Source organism: Rattus norvegicus, chromosome 8 (assembly GCF_021556685.1).
Source record: "Rattus norvegicus strain SHRSP/BbbUtx chromosome 8, alternate assembly SHRSP_T2T, whole genome shotgun sequence".
NCBI lineage: Eukaryota > Metazoa > Chordata > Mammalia > Rodentia > Muridae > Rattus > Rattus norvegicus.
This window is the reverse complement of record NC_141541.1, coordinates 9,846,475-9,869,918: the sequence shown is the minus strand read 5'-3', so window position 1 is coordinate 9,869,918 and position 23,444 is coordinate 9,846,475. Positions and strand designations below refer to the sequence as shown.

At 39.5% G+C, this 23,444-nt stretch overlaps 1 protein-coding gene across 2 annotated transcripts in view; it reads right to left on the bottom strand.

The window, feature by feature from the left end:
* The window catches only part of Pdgfd (platelet derived growth factor D), a 232,886-nt gene that overhangs the window by 38,729 nt on the left and 170,713 nt on the right, over positions 1-23,444 (bottom strand). For both annotated transcript variants that reach the window (NM_023962.3, XM_087563639.1), the window contains 1 exon segment: positions 623-685. In NM_023962.3, coding sequence (NP_076452.1) covers positions 623-685 — 63 coding nt within the window.

The window sequence follows — 23,444 nt, the reverse complement described above, 5'->3', positions numbered from 1 at the left end:
TAAGAGGCACAGACTTCAGGCTTGCTGAAACCTTGGCATAGAAGGAATTAAAAACATTCCCTTGGTAAGAAAAAAAAATAGTATTGGCTTAAAATAAGGAACACTGATTCAGCCCCATGGCCTCATGTTAGAATCACAGATACTTGTTCATCATGCTTGAACCTCGCTAAGAAGAACTTGATTTTATTATCTTCTTTTTTATTGCTGCATAAGTTCCACATGCAGCTCTGGTGAAGGCAAGATCTCTGCTTTGCATGCATAGCAGATAAGGTGACAGGTTCCTGAGAAATGACTAAATTTGGAGGAATAAAATGAGAACCATTTTACAGTCGCAGGGTAAGCTATGCTCTGTGGTAATCAGAATCCTGTGCATGGCTGATTTTCACTTAAGTTATCATACTGTAAATAGGGAGATTTTCCCAGACTGGAAAGACCCTTGAAACTGTATATGTTAAAAAGGAGCCAACCAGGGGTGTTCCTGAAAGAAATGAAGGAACTTAAACTGCCTGCAATTTGGCTTGCAGTCAAGCCTTGGTTCTTAATGCAGTTGAGGTCCCTCTGAGGCTGACCTGGGCTTCTCCAGCAATTTTGTTCACTGGCAATAGAATAATAAATTACTCACAGAGAAAGAACTTGTGACTGATTCCCAGTTGATCTCTGAGGCTGCTTCAGGTTGGAAATCTTCCTGGAAAGTAAAGACACATCCATGAGTCAGTCATCGCTCTGTTCAATTCGCTGTGCCCATGTGGCAGCGTCTCAGCATCTCCATCTTGTTCTAAATATGTGACAACAGAAACAGGGCTGCATTCTCAGCAAACATGTCACCCTTGCTTCAAGGCATCTGTATACAAGAACTCCTCTCACTCCTTATCTTGTAAATATGGGTGAAATTGAAACTGTAAAGACAAAAGTTCAAATTTAACTTGGCCATCTATTGGTGTGTGTGTGTGACGTCAGGTGATCTTCTCAGCCTCTAACCCTTCTGTTCTTCATCTGGAATGGGCTGAGCTGTTTAAATTGCAGAGCTGTTTCATGAATTGAACATACTAATTATGCAATTATCACTGGCATTTAATAAGTGATTAATATAGAGAAAGAATAAATATTGTCGTTATTGATATGTGCTTGGTTTAAAGTAGGTTCTAAACCAAGTTCAATGCTGCCTGCTGAGTCAGTGTTTAACACCAATGATCTTTTCAAAGATTAACCTCAGAAGGCTGTCCCGAACTCCATTAACAAATGTCAGGAAGAGTGTTAAGGGGAAGATCATTAGGGGGACTGGTAAAAGACAGACAGTACAGAGCTGGCCAAAGAAAGATATCTGTGACAAGTCTAAAAGATTTTTGATAGACACTGCCCTCACAGAAAGAATTATACTGAAAGGCAAAAGTATCTTTAGTTTACATGCTACTTTCACATTAACTAGTCCAGCACCAGTAAATTAAACACATATGCACAGACACACAAAGGCACATACAGACACAAACAGACACACACAGAGACATATAGGCACACATAGGTACAGACACACATGCATGTATGCACAACAGGAAGGAGAGCTGACTCTACCATTTCTACATGGCACAGAAGCTTCTTGTATCTGCTAAAGTAAATTATTCAGGTAATTTCTTTCAGTCTGAGTTGAGTTTGAGGTGTCTTGTGATGATACTAAGACATAGTCAGTGACTCAAGTCTGAAAGCTTATTTGCCAAAGTATGCTTACTGAGTGAGAGCTGAGAATCAGGTCTAATTTCATTTGCATGATGAGAGTCTGAAAGTGTATCTTTTGATTGGTAACGATGACATTAGTTTGTGTATAAATATTGGCACTGAAGGAAAAGTCAGCTGTTCACCTACAGAGAACTGAATCACACATGGGTTGGAGAAAGCAACTGGCTATTGACCATTACTCTAAAGCAACATCAGTGAATAAAGAGAAACAGGTTCGGTGCATAGAGGGAGCAGAAATGACAAGTTGTAGAGTGATACATTCAAACCATGTGAAGACTGGCCTTCACAGGAGCTTCTTGGAAGATTAGTAGGTAGCACTGGTAGAGAGACAATGGTTTATCTAAGAACATCCCCAGGTATGTGAGTACGCGTTTATTACTAGAACCACTACTCCAAACTGAATCCTTAACAAAGAAACAAGTGTTACTTAGCTCAAAGTTTTGGATACTGAAAAGTCCCAAATTGGGCAGCCTTATTCATTAGTCGTCTGGCAAGGGTCTAAGGCAGATACCTCACAGTGACAGTCCATGTGAGAGGCAGAGATCACACATTAAGACAGGAAGCCCAAAAGATAGACTACATGAGTTGATACCCAAGTGGCCTTAACACTGCCCCCCAGAAACATGCTTCTCAACATGTGAGCTCCTGAGCTTGCACTCAAGCTATAGGCAAATCACAGTACCAGGGAAGATACTATCATGAGCAATTTGGAGATCATACAGTTTTATTTCAGCTGTTAATGTAGCATTTGTTAATTTTCTACAACGTTAGAGTGTAGTCTCTAAGGTGAGGTTGAGCCACCAGCGAATAAGACATTTCTTTCCTCAAGGAGTCTGAAACCATTAAACTCATCAGAATTCTCTGGTATCACATAGAGTCAGATAACTGCTTCTGAGATGGGATGAGAATATTTTCATGTCCAAAAGAAGACGTTTTGACTGGAATTTTGCATGGTAAGTAGGTGAGTTTGTACAAAAATTCATGAGTTGTTCTGAGCATGGTATGTTTGAGGTACTCACACAGCACACATGTAAAAATAGTCAGCGAGAATTTTCCTGTAGACTATGAGACCTCATGAGACACTTGAACTTGACACACAGATCTGGGAAGTTGCCACACAAAATCAATACCAAAATCAAGTGATGGATTATGGGAATGATGTAAAATCCAGAAAGACTCTTTTGAAGTCTCAGACCTAGAAAGAGTTTTAGAATTTTTCAGCCCCATTTTCTTACTGTGAACAACTGATAAATAACAAATGGCTTATATATAACCCAATCTCAGGAGACACATGGCAAGCTCCGGGATGTAGATACCTTGGGGTGAAGCTACAGTCATAAGTAGAAGCCGTGACGTGTTGTTTTGTCACAGAATGTTTGGAGGGGTGCCCACAGTTTTAGTCACCACAAAAGCAGAAAAAGAATAACGGACATCTGGGATGTCACTCATAAACTCCATGATCTCAGTCCCCCAGCTCCCACCTCTCCCCTACCTACCTACATACATAGGCATTTTGTTGGGCAGGGAGATTGCTCAGTGGGTAAATACACACATGACAGAACTTACAAAATAGCAATTACGGCAATCTGCATCTAATTCCAGAGCTCAAAGGAAGAGGTGGGAAGAGGAGGCAGGAGAATCCTGTGGAAGCTCAAGGGCCAGCTAGCCTGGTATACTTATCACTGAACAAGAGACTGTCTACACCTAGGTGGAACACAGGACTGATACCAGCGGTTGTACATATGAACAGTGACACTTGCTCAACTATACTCATACACATAAATGCACACAATAGAAACCCACACAATTTCACACACAAGTACACACACACTTACTCTTGCATCTCACAGAGATGGGAGGGAGAAAAGAGAAAAGAGAGAGAGAGAGAGAGAGAGAGAGAGAGGGAGGAGAGAATATGTAAGATGCCTTTTCAAAGTGTACATTTCATATATAAGTACTTAGTTATATGTTACACAAAGAATTTTGAGCTTATTTACTGTCTGGGTTACAGAATTCCAGTCAGAAACTTTAATAGTAACAAATGATAAATGAATTCATTGCATTCCAGATAAAATCCAACTTCATCTTCTCTTAGTTACATAAATATGAGATGTTTAAGGGAAGCCAAGTTCTTGTCATTTTTTATAAGTGACATATTTAAAATGAACTTATAAAAGGGAACAGCATCCTTTATGACAATGAGTTTCTGAGGTTTTAGATCTAAAAGAAGAATCTTGTCCTAAGATGAATGGATGGTGTGTGTGTGTGTGTGTGTGTGTGTGTTGTCCTGTGTGCTGTGGTGTGTGCACATGTGTAATATAATTTGTAAATATACATCCTGTGTGATAAGTTTTCATCTCCCTGACTATCCTGCTTGATAGAGCAGTCATGTTTCAATGGTAATGAGCAGGGTGCTGGAATTACAGAAAATCCTTCCAATCTTTTTCTAAAGCTACTCCATGGCTGTTTTCTATTACACGTGGTGCCCGTGTCCACTATGTCCTCAAGGACCTCCTTAGGGTCTTTCAGATAGCTTCAAGCTTCTTTGCCTTTTTATCAGACACTGTTCCCTCTATCTGGAAGTATTTTCATCAAATATTCCTGGAACTGGCTCCTCAACAGTTGGTTGTCTGCTAAAATATCAGATCTTTAGAGAATATCACTGAGCGTCTCATGAAGGATGTCCTCACTCTAGGTCACTCTCTGTTTGCCTTTGTGCCTATCTATTTTCATCAAAGTTGTTATGAATGTCTGAAATGATTGATGTTTCATTTATTTGCTGATGATAATTAACTACAATGGCAGGGATTATGTTCTTTTATTTTTTATTTGACCTCAACTACTTAGCTGTGTCTTCACGACATACTCTGAGTGGTAGCTACCTCTATTCTATGACTTAAATATTAACATGATTAGTTTAGATGGCTTGTGTTTAAGCCCTAGTCTCATGAGAGACACAGTACTTTTTATGAGTGCTCTTAGCAGAGCAGTGCCCTCACAATTACTTGAAGTGATGCTAAAATACAACAAACAGTGAGTAGTCATTTGAAATGTGCCACAACATCCCAGTGTCTAAAGAATGTTTTTCTGCTCTTTGTTAAAACACACGCAAGCAAACACTTTAACAGCCATGTCCCATCCCAGGGAAGAGAGAACTATTTCCTAACAGGAAGGCTATGCATATTCAGATCCTGGTTTCTTTACCTTCTGCTCTGAACTGTGATATCCATCACAGAATGATTGGTTACTCTGTCCTTCCAGTTATGCAGGGCAACTCATGTGATGGTGAAGGTTACTTTAATGTACCTTATAAACATTATGTACATAGGGTGAGGATGACTTCTCTAGAGAGACAAAATCTTGAGCACAGAGAGCTGAATGGATCACCTAGCACCCCTCTCCCTCAAGTTTCAGAGTTAGAGGTCCAGCAGCTGTAACGTCTCTGTAGTGACTTGTTATTTTCAGCTCAAATAATATTCTAATATTATAAATCATTCTATAACCAGAGCATTGCAATCTTTATGCATTTATATCACTTAATATACTACTTTTCTTAGCTCATATTCTCATGCTTATGTGATATGTCCAAGTGGTGCTCACTCACTCATTGTCTGCCATTCATTCTTTGATTTTAAAAAGCAAGCACAAGTCATGGTAAAATGAGTTTGGTTATGTGGGTGAGAACTGTAGTGGAGGTATATAGAAATGAAATTAATGCATTACATGAAAATAGATAAATATTTTTTATCAATGCAGAGGGGAAGCAGTATTTCTTTAGAAAATTTATAGTTATATCTTATTATTTTTTCTGTGTGGATATGTGTATTTGTGTATATATGTGTTTGTGTATGCATGTGCTTGCGTATGTATGTGCATGTGGGTGTGGGGTGCACATACCCTGGTACCTGTGTGGTGGTCAGAGCACATCTTTAGAGAGTCGATGCTCTCCTTTTACCTCCTAGACCCAGGGATCAAACTCAAGTTATCAGACTGCCTTCTGGTTACAGGCGCCTTCTCACCAGCCCCAGAAGCAATATTTCTAAGTATAAAAGCTAATCTTGGAAAACATGAAAAATATACAGTGTGTCTGTTGAAAAGGAATAAATCCAAAAGACATCAGAACGAAATTACAAGTATAAAGGTAGATTGATGACCACACATGTGACAGATGTAACTGACTAGTAATATCTTTAAGCTAAAATGACGTCATAGATCCAAAGACATTAGAAGGCCATGGTTGATATCATGGAGTTTCACCAAAAAAATGTACAGGTGTCTAGCAAGCAGAAATACAATATATATTTACAAAGATACTGATATTAGTTAACTCTGAATGGTAAATGTTTTTTGTTTGTATATTACAAAATTTTCATAACAACCATCTAACTTTACTAAGAAAATTAATTTTTCTTTTGTTTTTGTTTTTTGAGACAATTTTTCTTTGAGTAGTCCTAGATATCCTAGAACTAGTTCTGTAGACAAGTTTGGCCTTGTCAAAATGATAAATGTTTAATATAGCAATGAAAAAGGAAAAATATTGATTGGAATATGCTTGATCATTTATCCTTAAGCTCTTATCTGCTATTAAATTATGTTCTGAAAGATGTCATCCATAGATTCCCTATTATAAGAAAATGGCCTTCTAATGAAAAACAACATTCACTATGTAAAGAAGAGAACTAAAGGGTTCTAGACTAGACCACAATGAACTGTATGCAATGGAAGACAATGTCTTGAAAAATCAGCTATACCTGGGGTCTCTATCTGAGGTTTCTATGTTTATGAGCACGTTTCTCCCCTACACACACACTCATGTTCTTATATTTCCAAAATCAATGCTTTCCATAGCTATCTTTGCTACTAAAAGCATAGACACAAGTGGGGGCTTCCATTGTTGGAAGGGGTTCCTTCAGATAACTTGCCCTTCTATATGGTTACTTTGGGTTCATCTGAGGGAGAAGGCAGACACTTACAATTCAACAAATGCCCCATTCACTCCTCCAGCAGACTGAGCTTCCCACAGACCTAATTACAGAGTCCCTTCAGTGAATGTCCAAAACAAATTCCTCTCTTATTCCTTGAGAGCAGAGCTGGGGATTCCTGGTTTAAAGTCAGTGGTTGCATGCTTATATTCCATATGTACTGTGGACCACCAACCCCACCTCATTTAGGACAGTGGGTCATTTTCATCCTAAGCTGTACCTGAGCACATGGGCCATGACCACTCCTTGCTAGAGGAATGTGTTTACTGTCACCACAAAATATATGCAGTTGCTTACAGTGTCTCAGAGCTTTCAGACAATCTTTAACTTAACAAGAAACATGGACTCCAGGAAAATTTCAGATGACATTTATTGGAGGACTTTTCACATGTGGCATGTGGAGAACTTTTCTTCTGTTTTCTCTTTTGCATTCACCCCTCAGAGTTAGAAAATAAATTTTTTTGCTAATCCTGTTTTTTCTTCTTCTTATTAGATCCACACTAAGGATTGTCAGAATCTATGAGACAGCAGCTAAGAAACACACTACCAACACTATCACTACAATGAATTCTCTGCCCATCCATGACACACTGTAATCTGCTCATGACCCAATGAGGTAAAATAAAAGTTGTTAAGTCTGGAACAGCGGAATAAGATCATACCACAGGGAAAATCTTTAGAACAAAGCCTTTTGTTCCTGCACCACTTGATTTTCAACTCTACATGTAGAGACGATGATACAGCAATGTGTGCAGGTGGGATAAAGCAAATGCTAAACACATAGAAACAATTAGACACTGATCCCACAGGCATACTTTGTTAGATCGTATGTCTGCTCCTAATCAGTAAACCACTTCTAAAAATATGGGAAGGAAGGTCAATTGTAACTGGCAAGAAGTATTTTTTTAATTTATTTTATTTTTACTTATGTTTCTGTGTCTCTGTATGTATATGTCCATGTGTACAGGTGCCATCAGAGTTCAGAAGAGGCTGCTGGATCCTGCAGGGGCTGAAGTTACCGGTGGTTGCAAACCACCTGACATGGCTTCTGGGAACCAAACTGAAGTCTTCTGCAGGAGCATCAAACACTCTTACCTGCTGATCCATCTTTCTATCCTTGAGCAAAAAACATTTAATAGAAGCATAGTAAAAGCCCAGAATGAATGATTAATCAGAACCAAGTAGTGCCTTTAAAAGGTAGAAAATGTCAGTTTGTTTTGGACTTTAACAGAAGTTGATTCTTAGAGTTATAGGAAACCTCACGTCACTAATTTGGAGGAAGTCATAGGGATAATATGTGAAATCCAGGTAAGATCATGGTGTGCTTATATACACAAAGGGGAGTACCTACCTAAATTGATTAAGTAAAAATTGACAACCAGTAAGTACTGTGTTCGTACCATGACTGGAAAGCATACTGGACAGAAGAGACAGATTTTTTTCAGGAAATCTCATTAATGTATACACTTACCATGTGATAGAACCTTTGAAGATATTATGCAGAAAACTGCAAACCAAATAATACAGCTTTGGCAGTTGTTTCTGTAATTTTTCCCTCTTGCAAAAAAAAAGTGTTTAGAGAAAACTTAGATCTCACCAAGGAAATGCTATCAGAGATCTTGCTACGATGTGTTGCTGAGAAGTTAGGTGTAGAAGAAAATGTGCAAAAATTCTTTTCTATAAAGACAAACCATTGGAGGGCTCCAGAGATTGCATAGATGTTAAGAGAACTAGCTGTTCTTCTACAGGACCTAGGTTGGATTTCTAGCACCATCATGGTGGTTTCCATCTGTGTGTAACTCATGTTGTAGGGATCTGACAGTCTTGACTAGCTTCTGTAGGCACCAGGTATATTCATGGTGCAAAGGCATACATGAAGGGAAAATACTTACATATATAGAATAAAAATTAATGAAAGCGTTAAAATAACTCTACCCAAGCAAGTGAAAGGCTGGTATGCCTTTGAACTTCAAATCTTTGAAGAAAGAAATTGAAGTAGTTATCAGAAGACAGAAAGTCTCCCATGATCATGGATCAGTAGGACTAACATAATAAAAATGGTCTTCCTACCAAAAGACATCTATAGATTCAATACATTTCCCATCAAATTCCCATACAACTTCCTCACAGATATTGTAAGGACATGGAAACACACACACACACACACACACACACACACACACACACACACGCATACACACCCAGTAGATAAAAACAATACCAAATAATAAATAACTGCTGGAGGTATGACCATCTCTGATTTTAAGTTATACTACAGAAGTATAGTAATAAAATGGCATAATACACAGTACAACAGAATCTCAAATAAAGAAAGAAAGAAAGAAAGAAAAAAAGGGTAAAGGTGCTGGTTAAAATTCATGTATGCATGCAGAAGAAAGCATATATGAATATACTTAACACCCTAAACGAAACATAACTCTAAGTGGATCTATGATCTCAACATGAAACTAGATACACTGAATCTGGTGGAAGAGAAAGGAAGGGTGGACTTGGCACAGAAGATAACTTTCTGAACAGAACACTAATAGCACAGGCACTAAGATCAACAATTAATGAATGGGACCTCATGAAACTGAAAAGCGAAGAACACTGTCAATGGTCAAAACTGCCCACAGGATGGAAAAAAAATTTTTTTACCAACTCTCTATCTGATAGAAGTCTAAAAAAGCCAATCAAGTAATCCATAATAAAACTATGGTACAAATCTAAATAGAGAATTTTTAGTAGAGGAATCTCAAATGGTCTCAATACCTAAATGTTCAGCATCCTTACGCATCAGGGCAATGTAAATCAAAGCTGCTTTGAGATTCCATCCTATAACTATCAGAATACCTAAGATCATATCGCAAGGGACAGTTCATCCTGATGAGGATGGGGAACATTCCTCCATTGCAGGTGGGAGTACAAACTTGTGTGACAGTTTCTCAGACAATGAGAATTGATCTACCTCAAGGTCTATGTATATCACTTTAGGGAATATACACAAAGGACCCATCACCCTACCACATGGATACTTGCTCAAACATGTTCATTGGTGCTCTATTCACAATAGTCAGAAATTGGTACCAACCTCAATGTCCTTCAATAGAAGAATGAATAAAAAAAGTGGTACACTTACACAATGGATTGAATATTAGACAATTGTTTAAAAATTACATAAAATGTGCAAGTAAATGGATTGAGCTACACAAAATAATGAAGGAACCAACGTCAAGAAAGATATAGTATGTGTTTGCTTATATGTGGATATTGGTTGTTAGGTAAATGATAACCAAACTACATTCTGTAGACTCAGAGAGGTTGAGTATAGAGGAAGGGATCAGGGGACACAGAGATATCCCTGGGAGAAGGAAATTGAAAAGATCTTATAGTGAGCTCAGGGTATAGTGGGAATGGGAGTGGGATGATCAAGAAGTCAGGGAAGATTGGATTGAAGTAGGGAATACACAGAGAGACATCTAGAATTGAGGGGTATTTGAGGAATATGAAAACCTAGTGTAGTGGAAAACTAAAATATGTGAAGGTAATCTTAATGAAGTTTTCACATAATGGGGGCGATGAAGTCCCATCTGGCAACTCTTGTCATCAAATGAAGCTTTCAGTACCAGGACTGAATCACATCCTATTTAGTTATCGGCCAAGAGGTCCTATGGAAATTCCCAAACAACCCAGGCTGTTGCCAAGATGATAGGTTGCCCTCCAAAAACTAACAGCAAGTCTCCTTTGGTGAAGACAACACCTACATAACTCATTGGACATGGAGGGAGCAAGTTGGTTCCTACATAGAAACTTCAACTCAAGTTCTACAGGAAGGTACTCTCTAGGCTACCAAAAATAAAACATAAACCCCAGCAAAGCCACAAACCCTTTGATCTACAATGCTATCTTACCTGCAAGATATGCCAGCACAATGGCTACACAAAACTGTGGGAGTAACCAACCAGAGTCTGATGTGACTCCAGGCCAACTGCAGTAGTAGATAACATACTGACACCGCTCTGATGACTAAGAACCAGAGACTAGAAAACACATATACCCAGGGAAAAACTAAATGCTAATGGTCTTTATTTAACTGTGCTAATGACTCCTAATTACTCCTGATATTCTGCTGCACTCATAGATCAGTGTTTTATTCCTCAGTCATCAGAGAAGCTTCTTCCTTCAGCAGATGTGGGAAATATAAAGATCCATAGTCAGACTTACATACACAGAGAGTGGCCTTGAAACACACAGCTCCAAATGGGATGTCTCCATCAAAGGTCCCCCACCCCCTTAGGACTGAAGGAACATCACAGATTAGGAGGTAGGAAGGGTGTAAGAGTCTGAGGGTATGGCGGACACCAGGACAATTCCCTCTAAAAGCAGCAGATTCCCTCTAAATCAATTGAACAAAGCTCATATGAACTCACAGAGTCTGAAGGAGCATGCAACCATATGGTGGCTCACAACTGTTTGTAATGGGAATCCAAAACCCTCTTCTGGTGTGTCTGAGGACAGAGACAGTGAACTCACATAAAATAAAGAAATAAACCTATTTTTAAAAAAGATAGAGACAAGGCAATAGGGAGACAGGATGATGCTAGGTTTGAGGAAGAGCCTGGTTTCTGAGAAGCTCCTCAGCTGTCTGAACCTAAGGCCAACTCCTGACTTTGATCTCTGCTGAACTTTCATTTGCAAGTAATCTTTTTGTTTAAGACAAACAAACCTAATTGGTTTATGCAAAGTATAGGCTTCCATAAATGCCTAAATGTATTTCCAAGAGAACATGAAGTATAGTTACAGGAACCTGAAAATGACTAGAAATTGTACTTTTGATATCATGCAGCTAATCTTAAATACGGTTTATAGAGCTAAGCTAAAGTGGAGGGCTGAGGGAATCATCCTATGACCTTAAGGAAATAATTCATTTCAAAAGCAGGAGAAGCAACACACGCCTAGCAATTCAGAGTTTAATTTCTTACATTATGAACAAATCCTGAAAAATTAACAAAAAAACCCATTCTGTTTATTTGCTTGTTGATTTATGTATAACTGTGTTTGAGGAAGGAAATACTGTTTCTTTTGTAAGGAAAGGTAGCATTAGAGATGAAGTTTGGGTCTTCATGCTAAGCAAGATCTCTACACCTGTGATCTATTCTTAACCTCAGAAAGTCTCATTTTTGTGATCAAAATTTTAAGTGTTTTTTATGACTTTGCTAAATTTAGCAAGAATTACTTAATTTCTTTCTGTTTGATTGCCATCCTATAAACAGATTATCTTTGTCCTAGCCCTAAGCTAGCAATGTTGTTAAAGCTATTATTAAAGAAGATGAAAATTATAATCAGTATGAAAATTAAGGCCATTTCGCCCAAATTCCTCAGCTAAAATAATTATCTTGAAAAACTCAGATCACTTCATTGGTAATTAAAATATGCAGGATCTGACTTGAGATAGAAAATAATGTTTGAAGTTTGAAAGAGAAAAACCACAGTGTATCAGCTATTCGTCTTATTGCTGGGACAAAATATCTGACAAAAGATACTCAATGGGGAGTTGATTTGTTTCATACTTGAAAGGTACACTCTGTTAGGGCAGACACAGAAATACAAGAATGTTTTTTCATGTTTTGCCTACTCAAGAAGCAGAGAGAAAGGAACGAGCATGCTCAGCTTGCCAAGCCTAGGATAGGGTGGATCTTTCCTCTTCAGTTAACAAAATGAATATGCCCAGAAGCTTGGTCAAGCTTCCCCAAACTGCAAGGTCATGGCTTTCATGGAGCTTTCCTCATGGCTACCATTTGCCTACAGACTTGGACTGAAAACCCTAAAGGGATAAACATAATTGCCTTGGCAGAAAGATCTTTGCTTATTTGGCATGCTATAAAGCATTGTACTGCTGTGGAAGGAGCTGGGATTTAATGTTGTCAAATCTTCCTGTGGCCCCTTTCAATGTGTGGGAGAAGGGGGAGAGAAGGGGGAAGAGAAGGGGGATGGGGACGGGAAGGGAGGGAGAAAGGCACATTTTATAGACCTTCTTGTATTTATCGAACTATGGATTTCCTAGAAAATTAATAGTAAACCTCAGCTACTTCAAATGATGATAGAAGAAAAATGTCAAGGAAAAAAATTTCATGCTGTTATTTTGATAAACTTTCTGACATGTCCAGAATCTTCCCAGGTAATCATAGAATTAGGAGCCATTCTTTGTTTTTTTAATCAAACCCTTAAGATGCATTTTTCCACTAATTCAGTCCTATCTCATCCCTCGGTAGGGTAGGGTACAGAATTACCTTCTTCTCCAAAGAGGAGTTAAGAAGTTTGCCTGATCAGAGGAAGCCAGAAATGAGGATTTCTTTAGTGCCTCATGAGGACTCCTCAGGTCAGCCTGCAGGAATCTGTTCAGTGGGATTACTATAAGCTATCTCACCGCCAGCAGGGATCACAAGCATGCTTGAATACAAATGACCATTGCTAGTTTTTTTTCCAGAGGATCTTTGAGAACACACAAAATAAAAGCAAACCCCTTGCCTTCAAAAAATTTGGAAGTTCAGATGTCCTGTGTGATTCACCTTGCAGAATAAGGACCTTAGAGACAGGTTTCTGTTGGAGGAAGAGATTTAAAAATCAGCCTGGTAAAATGTCAAATGGTGACATAACTTTCTAAATTAGATTTCACTTGGAAAAGGCACTGCTGGGCTTTGGAGAAGGGTCACTCCGAGCTCATGATTTCTGAATGACAAATGAGCAAGGGACACTTCCCCTCACTTCACAGTTAATGTGAGGATTAAAGAAGTTTAAATTCATTGTATTCTTCCCAAAACAAGTGCAGTGTTTATGTCTCCATGGGCCCTTAGAAGGTGACACTTTCAAGAGACAGGAACTGCCTGTTATAAATGCAACTCTCTTCTTTCTATTCCCAAATTGATCCCTGAGGAGTTACACTACTTCAATAGCCCAGTTTCTCAGTTATTCCATATTCTTGCTTTGAAATGAAGATGGCTTATAAATTAGGTGGTGTATGCTAAGTAGGTTCTTACTTGTAAAGGGGTAGATGAGCTTGTGGCATAAGTTGTCAACTTTGATGCATTATCATATTTCTTTTCTAAAATTGAAAAAGTCATTGGCCCAAGATTAGTAAAAATGGCCATCTTGCCAAAAGCAATCTACAGGTAATCCCCATCAAAATTCCCACTCAATTCTTCATAGAGTTAGAAAGAGCAATTTGCAAATTCATTTGGAATAACAAAAAACCCAGGATAGTGAAAACTATACTCAACAATAAAAGAATATCTGGGGGAATCACCATCCCTGATCTCAAGCAGGATTACAGAACAATAGTCATAAAAACTGTATAGTATTGGTACAGAGACAGGCAGGTAGATCAGTGGAATAGAATGGAAGACACAGAAATGAACCCACACACCTATGGTCACTTGATCTTTGACAAAGGAGCTAAAAACATCCAGTGAAAAAAAGATAGCATTTTCAACAAGTAGTGTTGGTTCAACTGGATGTCAGCATGTAAAAGAATGCAAATTGACCCATTCTTATTACCCTGTACAAAGCTTAAGTCCAAGTAGATCAAGGACTTCCACATAAAACCAGATACACTCAAACTAATAGAAGAAAAATGGAGAAGAGCCTTGAGCACATGGGCACTGGGGAAAATTTCCTGAACAAAACATTAATGGCTAATGCTTTAAGATCAAGAATCGACAAATGGTACCTCATAAAACTGGAAAGCTTCTGTATGACAAAGGACACTGTCAATAGGACAAAACGGCAACCAGGAGATGGGGAAAAGATCTTTACCAATCCTACATCTGATAGAGGGCTAACATTCAATATATACAAAGAACTCAAGAAGTTAGACTCCAGAGAACCAAATAAGTCTATTAAAAAATGGGGCACAGAGCTAAAAAGTCATTCTCAGCTGAGGAATATCAAATGGCTGAAAAGCACCTAAAGAAATGTTCAATATTTTTGTCATCAAATCAAAACAACCCTGAGATTTTACCTCACACTAGTCAGAATGGCTAAGATCAAAACTTCACATGTCAACAGATGCTGGTGAGGATGTGGAGAAAGAGGAATATTCCTCCATTGTTAGTGGGATTGCAAAATAGTACAACCACTCTGGAAATCAGCCCAGAGGTTCCTCAGAAAAGTTGACATTACACTACCTGAGGACCCAGCTATACCTCCCCTGAGCATATACCCAAATGATGCTCCAACATACAACAAAGACACATGCTCCACTATGTTCATAGCAGCCTTATTTATGACAGCCAGAGCTGGAAAGAACCCAGATGCCTTTCAATAGAGAAATGGATATGGAAAATGTGGTATATTTACACAATGGAGTACTACTCAGCTATCAAAAACAATGACTTTATGAAATTCATTGATAAATGGATGGAACTAGAAAATATCATCCTGAGTGAGGTAACACAATCACAAAAATACACACATAGTATGCACTCACTGATAAGTGGAGATTACCCCAAAACCTCGAATTACCCAAGATATAATCCACAGACCAAATGAAGCTCAAGAAGGATGACCAAAGTGCGGATGCTTCAGTCCTTCTTAATGGGGGGAACAAAAATATTCATAGGAGAGGATATAGAGACAAAGTTTAGAGCAGATACTAAAGGAACAGCCATTCAGAGCCTGCCCCACATGTGGCCCTATGTGTGTGTGTGTGTGTGTGTGTGTGTGTGTGTGTGTGTGTGTGTATCTCCACCAAATAGATAAGATTGATAAAGCTAAGAAGTACATGCTGACAGGAACTGGATATAGATGTCTCCTGAGAGACACAGTCAGAACATGTCAAATATAGAGGTGAATGCTAGCAACAAACTCTTGAACTGAGAAGAGGGTCCCCATTAGAGGAGTCAGAGAAAGGATTGAAAGAGCTGAAGGAGCTTGCAACCCCATAAGAACAACAATATCAACTAACCAGAGCTCCCAGGGACTAAAGCACTACTCAAAGAGTACACATGTACAGACCCATGGCTCCAGTTGCATATGTAGCAGAGGATGGCCTTGTTGGGCACCAATGGGAGGAGAAGCCCTTGGTCTTGCCAAGGCTGGACCTACCAGTGAAGGGGAATGTCATGGTTGGGAGGCAAGAAGGGGGATGGTTGGGAGGGGGGACACCCTTAGGTAGGTAGGGAAGGTGGATTGCATAGGGGGCTTATAGACGCTAAACTGGGAAAGGAAATAACATTTGAAATGTAAATTAAAAATATCCAATAAAAGACAAAAAAAGTCTGCTGGTTATTTCATCTAGTTCTATAATGACCCAATATATTATTATATAACATAGAAATTGAGATTTTCTTTTTCTTTTCTTTTCTTTTCCATGTGGAAAGGTTTAATGAGAGAACAAGAGTAGAAGAGAGGAAGAATAGAGGCTAACCCTGAGCACATGGAGGGAAATGGGTGGGGGAAGGGGAAAGAAGGGATAGGGACAAAGGGGAAGTGGACAAGAGAGCAGAGAAGAGCAAGAGCAAAAGTGAGATTTTCTAAAAGCTTCTAAAATTCTCTATACAAGCTGGATACAGCACAGTCACAGATACATTGGAAACAATAGCGCAGCTCTATTTAGATTTACTGAATGCTCATGTGCCAGCACTAGGCAGGAACCCACACAGTCTCTTTGCAGGCTTTTTCACAAGGGAAAAGAAAGTTGCCACTATTTTCTGGTCTCCTTTACACCTTTCAGTAGCCTACCTCCTCCTTTCAGCAGCCTACCTCCTCCTTTCAGCAAGCGGGGTCCCTACTTCCTGCCAGGGATTTCCCCAGGCTAGGGTATTGCCTAGTAAACTAAACGGAGAGAGTTGGGTGGTTACACTGTTTATTAGCTATAATGGCTATGTATATGAAAAAGACTATTTTTATGCAGCCTTTAAAACACGAGTTTATTCAGGTTAGAGGGAATGGTCACTTTACAAATTGTTGATAGAATGTAAAATTAAAAAGGGCCTGTCAGTTCCCAAGCTACTAGCTTATACACGAGTTTGATCTCTTCTTAGACTCAGTCATCCTTTATCCCAAAAATTTTGGTTGAAATATTTCTACAGTGGCGTCTGTTAATTTTGATTTTTAACGCAGAGATCAAGTATTTGCAATTTGTTGTTGGAGGAGTCTACATCATTTAGAAAACTTTCAATAACAAATCTTGTGCTGCTCTTTGTCTTCATTCTATGATTCTCATACTTCAACCTGTGCCCTCCCTGTGAAGTGTTCCAGGTTTTCAGGCTTGAACCCCTGCAGTACAAGTGCTCACCAGTGTTATCACTGGCTGCAGCTTGGAAAACATTTCATGGTCTTTCTATTGCTCATTTCTTGGTAGCCTTACAGTTTTCAAAGATCTCCTTTTAATATGGGCTCATAAATGCTTTAACCTACCTTACAGCCCATCACCTACCAGAGGTAGTGGAAAAGAAAGGTTATTAGGATACGGGAGAAGTGGACCTGTAGAAATTGTTCTTTGGAGTAAATCCCATCTGCCTTGTCAGGAGATCAGCAGTTTTGTTTATAGCATTCAGCAGCAGCAGCAGCAGCAGCAGCAGCAGCAGCAGCAGCAGCAGCAGCAGCAGCAGCAGCAGCAGCAGCAGCTCAATCCCCTTGAAAACACTTTGTGAGTATGCCAGCAGTCCAGTTCAGGAGTACTGTGATAGCAAACATGAATCAGCAGCAGTGGCATGACCTAGCAGAAATAGCTAGGCCTCCACTGAGCATGGATCAGTAGGAGTGATTGTGTCAAGAGAAGTTCTTTGCCATGCCTCTCTCAATGAAGTGAAGATCAGTGAAGACTGGAGACTAAGATGTGTGGTAAAGCTAGCTATGCAAGCAAGTCACTGTCACTGTCCATTGAGTCCAATTTATATCCCCTCTAAACATCATGTGTCCTCCATCAGTCCTGCCTCACCTTGGGCCTTGCCAGTTTTATCTTAGCAAAATTCCATGCAAGTCTGTATCAGCTGACATCATTCTCCCAGTCAACCTGAGTCTGTGGAAGCAGCAAGAAGCCACCAGAATATCACTAGAAGCTTTTTGGTGCATTTTTCTCTCATGGAGCTTAACTATGCAATGTAAGGTAGACCAATAGATGAGTGTCATTAGTGAAGAATCCTTCATCATGTGTCCTTTCACCTGTGTCTGCTTTTGCAAAGCATCGGACCCAGCTGACTCTCCAAAGAAAACACGAGTTTCTAGTTCATTTCTCTGCTACAATGATAGTCCTTCCTCAATGGAATGGTCCTTCATGTTGTATCTCCAAAGAAAGAAGAGAATAACCTAAGGCTAACTAACCATAGCAGGAGTGAGACACACACGACCAGTCACATCTCCCTAACAAGGACATAGCTAATTCAAGAGAGCCAGGATCCATTCATGCCCTCCTGCCTTAGTCCAGATGACTTTTACTCTAGTACATGTTTTAAGAAAATGATGTCCTTTAAATAAAGAACATCACACATTTTTTCTTCTCACTGGGCCTACTTAGAATTTACTTGAGATCAGGGTATTGAAACTCTTGTCTAGCACAAAATGATACCATAGGCCTTCTTTGACACTTAATATTAATTGTCAAACGGATGAGATCAGAATTATAGGTTTCTGGACGTGCTTCTAGGGTTAATTCTGATTAGGTTAACTGAGATAGGAAGACATTTCACTGTGGGAGGCACCATTCCCTGGTCCTCGAATATACTAGATATAATATAGCCTAAGGAGGAGAAAGAGAGCAGACTGCAAGCATTTACCTCCCTCTGTTTTCTGACCGTTAGAGGTAATGTACCCAGCTAACTCAAGCTTGTGCTGTTGTGATTTCCCTGCCCTAACAGACTGTGTGTCCTGACCTGTGAGTCAAAATAATTTCTTCCACTCTCCCTCACTCCCTCTTTCCCTCCCTCCTCTCCTCTCCCTTCTTTCTCCCATCCTCACTCCTCCCCTTCCTTCCTGCCTTTCTTCCTTTATTAGTTGGTTTTCTCAGAGTATTTTAGTCTCAGGAACAAAAAATTAAGACATGTTGCTACACCGGCAGTGAAGTGTACTCCCATTCTCTCTGTATCTGATATCTGAGAAGCCACAGGAAATAACCTGCCCATTCAAATGACTCTAGTCAGTGTCTTGAAATTATAATAAGCATGTAGAGTATCACCATTTGATATACTCCTTTTTAAAAAAAAAATCAAAGAGAATGTTAGGACCTTTCTGCTTCAAAGTCCTACAAAGTGTTTCGAGTCTTCATTACCATCAGAAGTGATCAATAATGTCATTCCTTATTTCCAGCTACAAAAGATCTATTTTAAAAGGCATTCAATCGGCGCTTGATTATATTTGAATTTGATGCCAAGTTTCCCAATTCTGTGAAGTCTGCTATCTTAATGCAGTGCTTATGTGTAGAAAAGTTCAATTGAAAACTCTTCTTCAAGAGGAGACAGACTCTTACTAAGGAGTTCTGGCTGGGCAGAGGCCACACTGGGAAGCACACACTAGTTTATTGGATGGTATCACATCTTAATGTGAAATTCATGCCTTTGAGAGGTCTTTGGTGAACTGCTGACAGTACGACCACCAGGCATGGAAGAGGCTTCGTCAGTAATAGAAATACCTTCACTGTGTAAAGTGAAAAGGCTTGGTGCGTCAACAAGTTCTTGCCAGCCAGGTCAAGGGAACAAAAGCTCCCTGCTTAACAGCTGCTGAGGAACCCTCAGGGTCACAGCTGACTGGCTCAGCTTTTCTCTCCTAGACCCTGACTTAACAGGTTGACAGAACAGCATGAACTGCTTTAGCACTTGTTTCCAGAGCCAGCAGAAAAAAAATAGGTGCTCTCTTTCATATTTCTCCACGAAGTTGGGAGAAAAGAATAAAAGTCACATTTAATATAGAAAAGCCAGAAACTTTAGCTCAGGCAAAAGCTGCCTAATTAGAATCACTTCATCTTGAGGTCTGTTAAGATGTTTCCCTGAGTAATGAAAGGCAGGATAACATACAGAAAAGTAAGGGAAAAAGACAGCTTGTAACAAAACAATACTGTATTTAAACACAGTGTCTACAGATGTTGAATGAGGGAAGCTGAAGACTAGAGATTTGCTGTAGCTGTATCCCTCAAATAGCTGTAGTCAAGGCCTACAGTTATATTTACTGTGTGTGTGTGTGTGTGTGTGTGTGTGTGTGTGTGTGTGTATGTGTGTGTACATAAATAGATATGATTTTAACAGCAAAAACAAAAGAAAAGAACAAAAGAAAAGCATCCCCAATAATCCTGTGTGGATCATGGCAGATGGGATATTTTTTTAAGAGCAAATCTAACAACAAAAAGCCTTAAATTTTTATAGGAGATAAGAATAGAAGGTAGCTGACATCTCTGCCTCAGGAGAACAGTGTGTTATCTGCTGCCCTCGCTTTCGTTTAGTGGTGGAATCAGAAGCTGAGGATTTACTATAAATGGTAAAGAATATTGCTTTTGGGAGATGTTTTATCCTGAACTTCATATTCTCTTAAAAATAAACAGCAAACTTGATATTGGAATTTTGAAAGAGCTGGAGTGATTTCGATCTAGAATCTATTAAGTATATTAGCATCTAAACAAGCCACATGAACCCAGTGTTATTTCTGAGAGGAAATATTTTGTTTCGTAATGCCTTGTAAATGCCTAAATCTTTGCAGACATAACTCAGGTATTTCTCAGCTGTCAGAGACTGCTGAAGCTTTATTCCTGTAAAAGGTTTTACTCTCTCTTTTTTAAAAGATTTATTCATTTATTATATATAAGTACACTGTAGCTGTCTTCAGATACACCAGAAGAGGGCATCGGATCTCTTTACAGATGGTTGTGAGCCACCATGTGGTTGCTGGGAATTGAACTCAGGACCTCTTGAAGAGCAGTCGGTGCTCTTAACCGGTGAGCCATCTCTCCAGCCCTAAAGGTTTTACTCTCATTGGAAAGTAAGATTTCTTTCTGCTCCAAAGGAAATGTGAGGATTGGGTGCCTCCATTCACCTTACAAACCTCTTAGATTTCTAGTACCCGAAAGTCAGAGGACTTGAATATAAAAGTGAGAAAGTGATTGTGACTCAAGAGCAGTCAATATCATCTATTGCTTCTATATCCAACTATTGTAGTTGATGCGGATTATGGTGGTTTGAGAGAAAAATGTCCATTATAGGTAAAACTGGTTGAACACTTGGTCCTCAGTTGGTGGCATTATTAGTGGAGATTATGGAACCTTCAGGAGCTGGCACCTTGCTGGAATAAAAATCAAAGGTAATGGGCTATAAGGGTTTATAGCTTTGCACACAACTCTACTTTTTGCTCTAGGTGCCATGCCATGCTTTCCGCATCATGATGGACTTTATCAGAAGCCAAAGCTAAACCCTTTCATTTGTAAGTTTCTTTTGACCATATTGTTTTATCACAGAAACAGAAGAGTACACAATACAGACAAACCTACCTCTTATCATTTTCCCCAAACTCAGGCCTCTTAACTTGTTTGGTGAGGGTTTAACCACTTCTTGGATTGGTTCATTGTACTTGATTTAAATTTGAATTCATTCTTTACCCCACAGCAGTGTCCCTCTTGGGTCTATTCTTTTATAACATGGCTCATTAAGATTTGTAACGGGCCATTGGGGGCTCAAAGAGACTAAACCACCAACCAGAGAGCCTGCATGGGTCTGACCTAGGCTCAAGTTATAAATATTACATTTGTGCAACTTGGCCTTCTTGCAGGACTCCTTACTGTGACAGCAGAAGCTCTTTTGCCTGCTTTTGGAACTCTTTCTCTCTAGTGAGTTGCCTTGTCAAGCCTTAATAGAAGAGGATAGTCTTATTGCAACTTGACTTGCCATGGCTTGTTGATATGCACTGGAGGCTGGGCCTTTTCTGAAAATAAACCAAAGAAGATATGAATGGGGGAGGAAGGGGAAGCAGTGGGGGAAAGAGCTGGGAGAGAGGAGGGAGAGGAAGCTGTAGTCAGGACATAAAATAAAAAAAAATTAAAAATCTTTAGCAGTACTTTTTAAACTGGCAATACCTCCTTCCACTCTTCTCTCACTTCCTTTTTTCCTTTTCATCTTCTTTCCATTGCTTTCTCCTTTTCTCTGTTTCTTTCTTTTCTTTTATTCACATATCTACTATAGATATGCTAAAGTGGGCATCTCTCTCTCTCTCTCTCTCTCTCTCTCTCTCTCTCTCTGTGTGTGTGTGTGTGTGTGTGTGTGTGTGTGTGTGTATCTGTGTGTGTGTGTGTTCAGTCTTTAAAATCAAATGTCCTGGGGGTTGTAAAAATGGATCAATTGGTCAAAGGAGCTTTCTGCCCAACCTCTGAGTTTGACACTCTGGATTCACATGTGGAAGGAGAGAATTGATTTCTACAAGTTGTCCTCTGACCTGGAAAGATGTGCTTTGATGTGTGCCCCTACCTACTTGATCCTGGACACATACGTAAATCTAAAAGGGTTGAGATTTTTGTCAGAAGATGTCAGTAACCACTGCAGCTCCTCTGTCAGTGAAATCCTCCAAGGTTTGTCAAATCCACTTACCATTTTTGGCCTAATACTTACCAGCTCAAAGGCTCTCTTCCTGACCATCTCCTCCTTTAGTTTTGTGATATTATCCTGAAGTACCTTTTCAGCTATTTCTTTTCCATGGTCACCTTTTTCTTGTAGTATCAAATGTCAACATTTCCCAAGATTCAGAAAGTCAATATTTAGCACCCAAGCAATGTGCTGAATTCCCTGGCTTCTTCATTTATTTATATACCAATGGTATCTGACTCCAGATTTCAGACCAGGAGAACTTGGTTAAGAACTTTCCCTCTGGCTTGTTCTTATTGGATGTGCCATCGGTACTTCAAGGTCAACATGCCGAAAATGTCACCTGCCAACTTATCCACAAACATTTCTCATTGTCCTGTGTTTCCTTTCCAAGAAAAATATCATGACTTTTATCTGACAGTGTCTTTGAAAGTTATGCACAAATATCTCCCAATTAATTAAAGAATTTTCGTATTCTTAGTCATTCAAAATGTATTCTCATAGCAGTTTCAGAGTTTATCAAGTCTTTTTTTTAATTTTTTTTATTAACTTGAGTATTTCTTATATACATTTCGAGTGTTATTCCCTTTCCCGGTATCCGGGCAAACATCCCCCTCCCCCCTCCCCTTCCTTATGGGTGTTCCTCTCCCAACCCTCCCCCCATTGCCGCCCTCCCCCCACCAGTCTAGTTCACTGGGGGTTCAGTCTTAGCAGAACCCAGGGCTTCCCCTTCCACTGGTGCTCTTACTAGGATATTCATTGCTACCTATGAGGTCAGAGTCCAGGGTCAGTCCATGTATAGTCTTTAGGTAGTGGCTTAGTCCCTGGAAGCTCTGGTTGCTTGGCATTGTTGTACATATGGGGTCTCGAGCCCCTTCAAGCTCTTCCAGTTCTTTCTCTGACTCCTTCAACGGGGGTCCTATTCTCAGTTCAGTGGTTTGCTGCTGGCATTTGCTTCTGTATTTGCTGTATTCGGGCTGTGTCTCTCAGGAGCGATCTACATCCGGTTCCTGTCAGCTTGCACTTCTTTGCTTCATCCATCTTGTCTAATTGGGTAGCTATATATTTATGGGCCACATGTGGGGCAGGCTCTGAATGGGTGTTCTTTTAGTCTCTGTTTTAATCTTTGCCTCTCTCTTCCCTGCCAAGGGTATTCTTGTTCCCCTTTTAAAGAAGGAGT